The sequence below is a fragment of the Pseudophryne corroboree genome, chromosome 6 (assembly GCF_028390025.1).
Source record: "Pseudophryne corroboree isolate aPseCor3 chromosome 6, aPseCor3.hap2, whole genome shotgun sequence".
NCBI lineage: Eukaryota > Metazoa > Chordata > Amphibia > Anura > Myobatrachidae > Pseudophryne > Pseudophryne corroboree.
Genome location: NC_086449.1, coordinates 29,691,040 through 29,703,539, shown reverse-complemented (window position 1 = coordinate 29,703,539; position 12,500 = coordinate 29,691,040). Strand labels below are relative to the sequence as shown.

Genomic DNA, 12,500 nt, shown 5'->3' with positions numbered 1-12,500 from the left:
ACGGTACAGTAGGCCACTGCTCTACCTACCTCTGTGTCGTCAAGTATACTATCCATCCATACCTGTGGTGCATTTCAGTTTTGCACAGTTTGCTGACCACCAGTATATAATATATAGCAGTACGGTACAGTAGGCCACTGCTCTACCTACCTCTGTGTCGTCAAGTATACTATCCATCCATACCTGTGGTGCATTTCAGTTTTGCACAGTTTGCTGACCACCAGTATATACTATATAGCAGTACGGTACAGAAGGCCACTGCTCTACCTACCTCTGTGTCGTCAAGTATACTATCCATCCATACCTGTGGTGCATTTCAGTTTTGCACAGTTTGCTGACCACCAGTATATAATATATAGCAGTACGGTACAGTAGGCCACTGCTCTACCTACCTCTGTGTCGTCAAGTATACTATCCATCCATACCTGTGGTGCATTTCAGTTGTGCGCAGTATATATAGTAGTAGGCCATTGCTATTGATATATTACTGGCATATAATTCCACACATTAAAAAATGGAGAACAAAAATATTGGAGGGTAAAATAGGGAAAGATCAAGATCCACTTCCACCTCGTGTTGAAGCTGCTGCCACTAGTCATGGCCGAGACGATGAAATGCCACCAACGTCGTCTGCCAAGGCCGATGCCCAATGTCATAGTAGAGAGCATGGAAAATCCAAAAAAATAAAGCTCAGTAAAATGACCCAAAAATCTAAATCAAAATCGTCTGAGGAGAAGCGTAAACTTGCCAATGTGCCATTTACGACACGGAGTGGCAAGGAACGGCTGAGGCCCTGGACTTTGTTCAAGGATAGTGGTTCAGCTTCACCTGAGGATGGAAGCACTCATCCTCCTGCTAGAAAACTTAAAAGAGTTAAGATGGCAAAAGCACAGCAAAGAACTGTGCGTTCTTCTAAATCACAAATCCCCAAGGAGAGTCCAATTGTGTCGGTTGCGATGCCTGACCTTCCCAACACTGGACGGGAAGAGGTTGCGCCTTCCACCATTTGCACGCCCCCTGCAAGTGCTGGAAGGAGCACCCGGAGCACCCGGAGTCCAGTTCCTGATAGTCAAATTGAAGATGTCACTGTTGAAGTACACCAGGATGAGGATATGGGTGTTGCTGGCGCTGGGGAGGAAATTGACAAGGAGGATTCTGATGGTGAGGTGGTTTGTTTAAGTCAGGCACCTCTTTTTTTCTTGCCACTTGGGTCGCTTAGCTTAGCCATCCAGCGACCTTGGTGCACCTCTTTTTTTTCTTTGCATCATGTGCTGTTTGGGGACTATTTCTTAAATCTGCCATCCTGTCTGACACTGCAGTGCCACTCCTAGATGGGCCAGGTGTTTGTGTCGGCCACTTGGGTCGCTTAGCTTAGCCATCCAGCGACCTTGGTGCACCTCTTTTTTCCTTTGCATCATGTGCTGTTTGGGGACTATTTCTTAAATCTGCCATCCTGTCTGACACTGCAGTGCCACTCCTAGATGGGCCAGGTGTTTGTGTCGGCCACTTGGGTCGCTTAGCTTAGCCATCCAGCAACCTTGGGGCACCTCTTTTTTTTCTTTGCATCATGTGCTGTTTGGGGACTATTTTTTAAATCTGCCATCCTGTCTGACACTGCAGTGCCACTCCTAGATGGGCCAGGTGTTTGTGTCGGCCACTTGGGTCGCTTAGCTTAGCCATCCAGCAACCTTGGTGCACCTCTTTTTTTCTTTGCATCATGTGCTGTTTGGGGACTATTTTTTAAATCTGCCATCCTGTCTGACACTGCAGTGCCACTCCTAGATGGGCCAGGTGTTTGTGTCGGCCACTTGGGTCGCTTAGCTTAGCCATCCAGCGACCTTGGTGCACCTCTTTTTTTTCTTTGCATCATGTGCAGTTTGGGGACTATTTTTTAAATCTGCCATCCTGTCTGACACTGCAGTGCCACTCCTAGATGGGCCAGGTGTTTGTGTCGGCCACTTGTGTCGCTTAGCTTAGTCACACAGCTACCTCATTGCGCCTCTTTTTTTCTTTGCATCATGTGCTGTTTGGGGACTATTTTTTGAAGTGCCATCCTGTCTGACACTGCAGTGCCACTCCTAGATGGGCCAGGTGTTTGTGTCGGCCACTTGTGTCGCTTAGCTTAGTCATCCAGCGACCTCGGTGCAAATTTTAGGACTAAAAATAATATTGTGAGGTGTTCAGAATAGACTGAAAATTAGTGGAAATTATGGTTATTGAGGTTAATAATACTATGGGATCAAAATGACCCCCAAATGCTATGATTTAAGCTGTTTTTGAGGGTTTTATGTAAAAAAAAACCACCCGAATCGAAAATACCTGAATCCGACAAAAAAATTTCAGGGAGGTTTTGCCAAAACGCGTCCGAATCCAAAACACGGCCGCGGAACCGAATCCAAAACCCGAAAAAGTTCCGGTGCACATCACTAATTTAGATTAAATCACATGCAATTTATTTCCACCAATCCAATCACGATTTTATCTCATATGTGAATTATACATGTTTATCTCTTTTAATCTACAGCTAACACGCTACATCCAGAATGTCCGTGTAAAACTGGAGTATGGAAGAGAGGTCTACTTTGATAAAAATGGGGATCCCCCGGCAGTGTACGATATTGTTAATTGGCAGCGAGGTGACAACGTGGGCATAAAGCAGGTTAAAGTCGGAAGCTATGATACAGCAGTTATTAATGGCAGCGTCCTGACCGTTAACAGAAGTGCCGTGATGTGGGTGCCCCAACAGGACCAGGTACAATATAGGGCTAAAAGTAATAGCCTGCGAGGGGCAGGATTTGCGGGATTTCATGCGAGTCTGTCTGGACTGTTAAATCGGCAATCATTTAGATGGCGAAACCAACCTGGTTATGCCATGTAAAAGATCACCGCTTTAAAAATCCGACCAGACTCGCATGAAATCCCGCACTTCCTGCACCTCACGAGTTTAAAGAGTCAATGGGCCTAATTCAGACCTGATCACAGCAGCAAATTTGTTAGCAAATGGGCAAAACCATGTGCACTGCAGGTGGGGCAGGTGTAACATGTGCAGAGAGAGTTAGATTTGGGTGGGTTATATTGTTTCTGTGCAGGGTAAATACTTGGCTGCTTTATTTTTACACTGCAATTTATATTTCTGTTTGAATACACCCCACCCAAATCTAACTCTCTCTGCACATGTTATATCTGCCCCCCCCCCTGCAGTGCACATGGTTTTGCCCAACTGCTAACAAATTTGCTGCTGCGATCAACTCTGAATTATGTTTTTTATATTAAAGGTAGGTTAATGATTTAATGTATTCCACACGTGTTGAATAGGGTTCAGCATGTTTGGCCGACGGACCCCTCCAGCCCCCGGCCCTAACCCTAGCTCTGTACTTACGATCTGGATGCTGGCTGTCAGGATTCTGACGGGTTTGGGGATTCCAGCGTCAGCATTCCAACTGCTGGGATCGCAACGGCCGGTATCTTAACCACATCCCATTGGATAATAGTTAATTCATCTTACTGTGCAGTAATGCAGAGTATGTTGGCACTATATCAATAGTGAACCTTGGGCCTAATTCAGACCTGTTCGCTCGCAAGGCTTTTTTTTGCAGTCCTGCGTTCGCATAGTCGACGCCCATAGTGGAGTGTATTTTATCTGTGCAAGTGTGCGAACGCATGTGTAACAGAGTTGGGCAAACAGATCTTGTGCAGTTTCTGTGTTGCCCAGGACTTACTCAGCCGCAGCGAACACTTCAGCCTGTCCGGGCCCGGAATTATTGTCAGACACCCGCCCTGGACACGCCTGCGTTTTCCCAACCACTCCCTGAATACGGTCAGTTGCCACCCACAAATGCCTTCTTCCTGTCAGTCACCTTGCGATCGGCTGTGCGAATGGATTCTTCGTAAAACCCTGTACGACGCGCCTGCACATTGCGGTGCATATGCATGCGCAGTTTAGCCCGGCAACTAGGCGACCGCAGGACTGCAAAAAAAAAAACCTAGAGTGAATGACCCCCTTTATTCATTAGGCATAACTACTGCTTCATCTGTAGAGCATAATACAATTTCATCACTATACACACACATATATATATATATATATACACACTGCTCAAAAAAATAAAGGGAACACTAAAATAACACATCCTAGATCTGAATGAATGAAATATTCTCATTAAATACTTTGTTCTTTACATAGTTGAATGTGCTGACAACAAAATCACACAAAAATTATCAATGGAAATCAAATTTATTAACCCATGGAGGTCTGGATTTGGAGTCACACTCAAAATTAAAGTGGAAAAACACACTATAGCAGAGGTTCCCAAACTGTGTGCCGTGGCTCCCTGGGGTGCCTCTGGACACTTGCAGGGGTGCCCTGGGTTGGTGGTCCAGGACCAATTCAAATTATTCATGGTCAATATAATAGGCAAAACCAGTGCTGGTGGCTGCCAGTCATAAAATATGTGGCCAAACAGAAGCAAATCTTGTCCCTCACCACACAACTGACCCTAAGGATGACATATAAACACGATCTACTTAATGTAATATTTCTTTCTAAATTTCTCAATAAGAAATTTTTGGCCTAGGGGTGCCGTGAAAAAAATTCTGATATTCTAGGGCGCCGTGATTCAAAAAAGTTTGGAATCCACTGCACTATAGGCTGATCCAACTTTGATGTAATGTCCTTAAAACAAGTCAAAATGAGGCTCAGTAGTGTGTGTGGCCTCCACGTGCCTGTATGACCTCCCTACAATGCCTGGGCATGCTCCTGATGAGGTGGCGGCAACTCCTGGACAGTCTGTGGTGCAACGTGGCGTTGGTGAAAGGAGCAAGACATGATGTCCCAGATGTGCTCAATTGGATTCAGGTCTGGGGAACTGGCGGGCCAGTCCATAGCATCAATGCCTTCGTCTTGCAGGAACTGCTGACACACTCCAGCCACATGAGGTCTAGCATTGTCTTGCATTAGGAGGAACCCAGGGCCAACAGCACCAACATATGGTCTCACAAGGGGTCTGAGGATCTCATCTCGGTGCCTAATGGCAGTCAGGCTACCTCTGGCGAGCACATGGAGGGCTGTGCGGCCCCCCAAAGAAATGCCACCCCACACCATTACTGACCCACTGCCAAACCGGTCATGGAGGATGTTGCAGGCAGCAGAACGTTCTCCTTGGCGTCTCAGACTCTGTCACATCTGTCACATGTGCTCAGTGAGACCCTGCTTTCATCTGTGAAGAGCACAGGGCGCCAGTGGCGAATTTGCCAATCTTGGTGTTCTCTGGCAAATGCCAAGCGTCCTGCACGGTGTTGGGCTGTAAGTACAACCCCCACCTGTGGACGTCGGGCCCTCATACCACCCTCATGGAGTCTGTTTCTGATCGTTTGAGTAGACACATGCACATTTGTGGCTTGCTGGAGGTCATTTTGCAGGGCTCTGGCAGTGCACCTCCTGTTCCTCCTTGCACAAAGGCAGAGGTAGCGGTCCTGCTGCTGGGTTGTTGCCCTCCTACGGCCTCCTCCACGTCTCCTGATGTACTGGCCTGTCTCCTGGTAGCGCCTCCATGCTCTGGACACTACGCTGACAGACATAGCAAACCTTCTTGCCACAGCTCGCATTGATGTGCCATCCTGGATGAGCTGCACTACCAGAGCCACTTGTGTGAGTTGTAGACTCTGTCTCATGCTACCACTAGAGTGAAAGTACCGCCAGCTTTCAAAAGTGACCAAAACATCAGCCAGAAAGCATAGGAGCTGAGAAGTGGTCTGTGGTCACCACCTGCAGAACAACTCCTTTATTGGGGGTGTCTTGCTAATTGCCTATAATTTCCACCTGTTGTCTATTCAATTTGCACAACAGCATGTGAATTGTCAATCAGTGTTGCTTCCTAAGTGGACAGTTTGATTTCACAGAAGTGTGATTGACTTGGAGTTACATTGTGTTGTTTAAGTGTTCCCTTTATTTTTTTGAGCAGTGTATATACTGTGTGTATATATATATATATATATATATATATCTTTGTAACAACATATCTGGATAACCAAAAAAAGCATGTATTAATTTCCAAGTGAAAAAAGTGAAATTACCAAAAAAAACTCTCAAGGAATGCAATATCGGGCCTATTTAAATAGAAATTGAATCAAACTAAATAAATGTCTCTTTTTCCATAGGTTCCTCCATCGCTGTGCAGTGAGAGCTGTCTTCCAGGCTTAAGAAAGGTCGCAATAAAGGGACAACCTGTCTGCTGTTACCAGTGTGTCCCTTGTCCGCAGGGAGAGATCTCCAACCAAACTGGTGAGATGATCCTACTGTACAACATCTGACAATACTCAGAAAATATCTCAGTCGCTTACATCACTTATTTTTCTCCACTCAGACTCCAACGACTGCTTTCAATGTCCATGGGACACTTGGCCAAACCTGCAAAAAGACAGATGTGTTCCAAAGATGGTAGAGTTTCTCTCATACGAGGAGCCCCTGGGTGCCACCCTCGCTGGTTCTGGCATTTCCTCGGTCACAGTACCACTTTCCATCTTGTCCCTGTACCTCAAAAAGAAGAACACCCCCATTATAAAAGCCAACAACTTCACTTTGAGTTGTATTCTCTTGGTATCTCTTTCCTGCTGTTTCCTCTGCTCTTTGGCATTTATCGGATACCCCCAATCTAAAAAGTGCATTCTGCGCCAAGCTGCCTTTGGCATGGCTTTTGCACTTTGTATTTCATGTGTTTTAGCCAAAACTTTTATGGTAGTTTTTGCTTTTATGGCCACAAAACCAAGAAGCAGCCTAAGAAAATGGGCCACACCACAAGCATCCTACATGATTATCATTTGCTGCTCCCTCTTGCAGTTCATCATATGTGCCCTATGGATGTCCCTCGCACCTCCATATCCAGGGAATGACATCCAAACATCCCCAGGAGTTATAATTGCGGAGTGTAAGGAGGGTTCTCCAACTGCCTTCTGGTGCATGGTTGGCTATCTGAGCCTCTTGGCTTCCATTAGTTTCATTGTTGCCTTCTTGGCCAGAAGACTCCCTGACAGCTTCAATGAGACCAAGTTCATCACTTTCAGCATGCTGGCCTTCCTCAGTGTCTGGGTGTCCTACATCCCAGCCTCGCTCAGTGCCCAGGGTAAATACACTGTGGCCATGGAGATATTTGCCATCCTGGCATCCAGCTGGGCTCTGGTGATCTGTATGTTTCTACCTAAATGCTTTATCATACTGTTCAGACAGGACATGAACTCCAGGGAATATCTCATGAGGAAACAGCACATGATGAAAACAGGCCAGGGTAGATAACAGGTTCTCCATGGTGAGATGCTGGCCAGGGTAGATAACATGTTCTCCATGGTGAGACGCTGACCAGGATAGAAAAGATGTTCTCCATGGTGAGACGCCGGCCAGTGTAGATAACACGTTCTCCATGGTGAGACGCCTGCCAGGGTAGATAACACATTCTCCATGGTGAGACACAGGCCAGGGTAGAAAACATGTTCTCCATGGTGAGACGCATGTTTACCTGGGTTGTTGTGAAACGATGCACAGCTTCTGCACCACCACTTTTGGCCAGTGGACAACTATGTATGACCCATATATTGCTTACTAGCTGATGTGCTCGGTTTCACCCAGGATTTAGCAGAGGTTTGAAGGGCGGAAGCTGCACCTTGCTAGAGCTGTAGCACATGCCTAAGGCCTCACCCTTCCACTTGAGGGCTTTTCAGGACTGGCATTTGTGGCTCATGGTACCCAGGGTGCTGTCTGTCTCAAAAGCCATGTCAGCATCATATGCCTTGCCTGAGTGAGCTTTACCCTAGTCCAAGTGTTAAGTCCTTAGAAGTGGCGGCTTGAGAGGTGAGGCTGCAACACAGTCCAAAATTCAAATAGGCGAGCCACACCAACTGCCACTCCAAACATGGCCAAACATTATGATAAACAAATTATGTTATCTCATTGGCATGTAACAACATTGGTCTGATATCTGACTCCTCCCACCAGTGTCAGTGATGTTACTGCCTGAGATTTCCAGAATAACACACATCTACAGTCTCCAAATACTTCTGTTATATATCCCATACTCGCACATCACACACTACAGCATGCTGACAGCACAGATACTGATAATCACCCAATAACAACATCATAGCATCATCCACAATGGCAAATGCATAACAGTATAGAAAAAAACAAAAAAAGCACACAGGGATGCCCAGGCCACACACAGATAAGAAAAAAAAAAACACTCTGCAGAGAGGAAAAGGAGAGGAAATCTCACAAAGTATGATAGTAATGAAGAGCGAGTGCTTAAATTAGCACAAGCGATCGTGAACTTCGAGGTAGTAGGGTTGTATGAGCTACACGCAATTAGGTTAGGTAATCAAACAGTTAATAGGTCTGGGGCAGGAACCAGTTAGGTTAGTGGGAGTGTTTAGGGAGGAGCTAGCAGACATTTTGTGTGAGGAAGTAATAGGATTCTTTATCTTTCTCTTTGGATTTCCCACCCTCCCTCCCCAAGTCACCTTTATTCCCCACCCGTTTTTTCTTTTTCTTTGCAGGGTTTGTCAACCTACAGTATATATGGCGGGAAAGAACGGCAGTTACAGTGGCTATTGCACTGCAGTTTGGAGGTGCGCTCTTTGCCCAATACATTGTATACTCTGGCCTTCTTTACCAGGGGTCATTGGGCTTGGCTGTCTGGCCGACCCTATTATGGTGTATTGGGAAGAGAGTTGGAGCCTCAGCATTTATTGGCGTAGCCAATGAGAGATATAAAGTAATGTCGTGTACATGTGTAGCGGCAATAAGTGGTAATGTCACTGGTGATCCGGCCGTTCTTTCTTACTGCCAGCATAGTTAGTGAAAAGAAGAAAAGAAAAAAAAGTACATAATAAAATTATATTTTATCAGTTAAATATATTTGAATATATCCAGTCCCCTACAATAAGAGTCCTTCCCAAAAAGAGTCATTTGTTTTTTCTTCTTTTCACTAACTTCAGATATCCAGACTCTGGGGGGCACCGCTGACGGTTACCCAGTACACATTATTTAGGCAATCACCTTGCTAATTAATGTGGGGTACCCTATTAAGGAATTGGTTCCAGATAAAATAGTTGGCATTTTTAGAGGACACTTATTACTTCTCTCACTTCATAATTATTAACTACCTGTGCGGCTTCCCCAAAAACTTTCTCCCATTATTGCCACCATACTTAGTTTTAAGTATTATAAATAAATAACGGTTGACCGATTTTAATGGCATTTCAGTGGTATGTGTCGTTATTTCTAGATAAGTTAAGTCAGTTATTATTTAATAGATAAGGTTATTGTGTGTTGATGTCATTCGATCCAATATCTGCCGTTAGAAAGTTTAAGATAAAAAAGTCAATACTAGGGATAATATACAATATATAATACAATCAAGTGCTGATAAAATAAATTGACAGGTGAGTGGAAGAGAGCGATAGAGCAAAAGGGGGAGAGAGAGGAGGAGAAATAGAGGGGGAGCACTGAAGAGCGAAAGAGGGAAAAAACAAGGCAGGTGCGTGTGTGTGTGTGTGTGTGTGTGTGTGTGTGTGTGTGTGTGTGTGTGTGTGTGTGTGTGTGTGTGTGTGTGTGTGTGTGTGTGTGTGTGTGGTATATTGGTATATTGTATATGATATACTTATCCTGCACATTTCTGACAAAATTAATGGACTAGCGTTTGTTTGACAAAAGCTGAAGGAGAGAATCTCTCATGAGAAACTAGTAATAATTATATGAGACAATAAAAACATTTTATTATCTATGGATTAATTTAATTTTTAAATCATCTGGTTGTTGTGTCTAGAGCTGTGTCCTGTGAAATGTGAAAATATTGTTCAGCTTGTCACAAGTCTTTGCACTGGGGCCTCAGGTTGCTTACTGCACTACTCAGGATTCATTTTCAAGACTGACCCTGGGCTGCGGTTTTTGCTGTCTTGCGATCAGATAGTCGCCGCCTACAGGGGGAGGGGAAAAGCTTTGTGCAAGTGTGCAATTGCTTCTGTTGCAGAGCTGCACAAAAATCAGTTTGTGCAGTCTCTGTGCAGCACGGGACTTACTTATCCAGTGCGATTGAATACTGCTGATGGGGGCCGGAGCTGACATCAGACACCCTCCCTGAAAATGCTTCAGCCCGCCTGCGTTTTTCCGGACACTCCCTGAAAACGGTCAGTTGACACCCACAAACGGCCTCTTCCTGTCAATCTCCTTGCAAACGCCCGGACGAATGGATCCTTCGCACCACCCTGTTGCTGACCGGCAAAGCCCATTGTAGCTGTGCGACGCGCCGGCGCAGTGCGTACGCATGCGCTGTTCGGATCTGATCGCCCGCTGTGCGAAAACGAACAGCAGTGATCAGATTTGAAATCCCCCCCATTATTATACAGTATGCTGTTGTCACAGCTGAATGAGCAGGCCTAGTACTATATAATACAATAGTAGGACCTTTTATGCACTGAGACTAAAAGCAGTCCCTATACATTTATATCCAGCAGAATAAAAAACTTATTGTCATTCCACACAAACACAAATATCAAGAGATACCAATATACAGCAAGATTGTAGGCTACAAAATCTATAACACATAAGCTAAAATCTTAGACTTGAAGCAATACCTCTGTATGAAGCCAGGGCCGTCTTAACAGCAGTGTAGACCCCTGGGCACAGCAATGCACTGGGGCCCCTACCCATCCTCCAGCGGTAGGGGTGGGGGGTGAAATCAGCGGCAGCTTTGATGTCCTGCGGGAGGTAGCGGGCGCTCTATCTTCCGCTCAGCATGTAGGACGTGGAGCAGTAATTTCTGCTAATTATTCCTTTACTGCACAGATGGTGGGAGATGGGGTGGGAGGGAGAACACTAAATTGTAGAAGGGGGCATTGTTCTGAATGAAGGGGCCCCTGACATGACTTCCAGGGTGGTAGGGGGTGTTTAATATGTAGGGGAAGGGTGGATAGTGGACTGGGCTTAATATTGATAATTTTGTGGTGGGAGGGCAGCTTGCTTGACTGCAGATATCTCAAGTTCCTGGAAATAGATTTCTTAGTATTGAATGGGATTAAAAAAAACGAGAGATTCCCACCTGTCAGGAGGTGCTGTGGACTTGACGATCAGAGCTCAGGAGCCAGAGCAATCCACCAACAAAAATATAATACTGCATACCAGGTGTGTGGAGCTTGAGCAAGGACCAGCTACTGGAAGGCTGATATCTCTGGTTCTGAGCATAGCAGAGAAAAACTGCCAGTGTCCAGCGAAAAGGGAGAGTCGCAGCTTTTGGACTATACACTCAGAAAATCTCTAAGTCAGACAGAACCCGAGATATCTGGCTGGGAAGAGCAATTAACAGGCTCAGATGGGGACCACTGCTTTGACATCAGATATCTCAGGTTCCCCAAGGACGATTTTCAATAATCTGGCACCCCTGGAAAGAGGGGACCCACAGCTATCAGCCTATGACCATTATACTCCTGGGGCCCTTGAGCAAGTGCCCATTGAGCCCATACGAAAAGATGGCCCTGTATGAAGCACCAGCCAATCAGCTCCTGACTGCAATGTTACAGCCTGTGTTTGAAAAATGACATGAACTGATAGCTTGTCAGTTTCTCTCTACAAGCTTTGATACACCTCCCCCCAAGTGAGCTAAATAATGTGATTTAGCACTGTAACTAATAATGCCATTTAAGGACTGATGTCTTTCCATGGAGAAACATACCCCATGACTTTCCTATTACATACAGTAGCCAATAACAATGATAGAGGATGTCCGTATGGCCAGAGCTGGATTAAGGCATTGGGGGGCCCAGGGTTCTTAAGACAGGGGGGCCCTAAGGTCTAAAATTATATATATATATATATATATATATATATAGAAAACTCAGAGGGGGCACTCTCCAGACTTTTGTGAATATATCAAATTCATTTTATTGATACGTTACATATTTCAAGGTAGTAGCAAGATTTTCCTCAAGCGCTTTCGGCCCTCCATGGGCCTTCCTCAGGAGGCTCTGCACATCAGATAACAACTTCCAATACGGAGGAACAACACTCCAGGCATCCAGCAGTCTGGATGCCTGGAGTGTTGTTCCTCCGTATTGGAAGTTGTTATCTGATGTGCAGAGCCTCCTGAGGAAGGCCCATGGAGGGCCGAAAGCGCTTGAGGAAAATCTTGCTACTACCTTGAAATATGTAACGTATCAATAAAATGAATTTGATATATTCACAAAAGTCTGGAGAGTGCCCCCTCTGAGTTTTCTATACAATTTGGATACCTTGGTATTTGAGTGGACACCCCAGTGTTTGCATATCATGAAGATGTGAGTGCTACCTTTGCTTGGAGTTATATATATATATATATACACAATGTATCGTTTGAACTAGGGGAGTATCGGGCAGTTTGGATAAATTAGCTATTTAACATATATACACATATATATATATATGGGAAAAAAGTGGGGGATAGGGGGTACCGGCGACCTGTGTTGTTTAAAAAGTACGTACT

General features: G+C 45.2%; 1 protein-coding gene across 1 annotated transcript in view; it reads left to right on the top strand.

Annotated features, from left to right (window-relative positions):
- The window catches only part of LOC134934166 (extracellular calcium-sensing receptor-like), a 36,414-nt gene extending 29,126 nt beyond the window's left edge, over positions 1 to 7,288 (top strand). Inside the window, exons 4-6 of the mRNA XM_063929662.1 lie at positions 2,525 to 2,752; positions 6,157 to 6,280; positions 6,363 to 7,288. Of these exons, the coding sequence (XP_063785732.1) occupies positions 2,525 to 2,752; positions 6,157 to 6,280; positions 6,363 to 7,288 (1,278 nt within the window). The remainder of the gene's footprint in view (positions 1 to 2,524; positions 2,753 to 6,156; positions 6,281 to 6,362) is intronic.
- Positions 7,289 to 12,500: the final 5,212 nt, after the last annotated feature.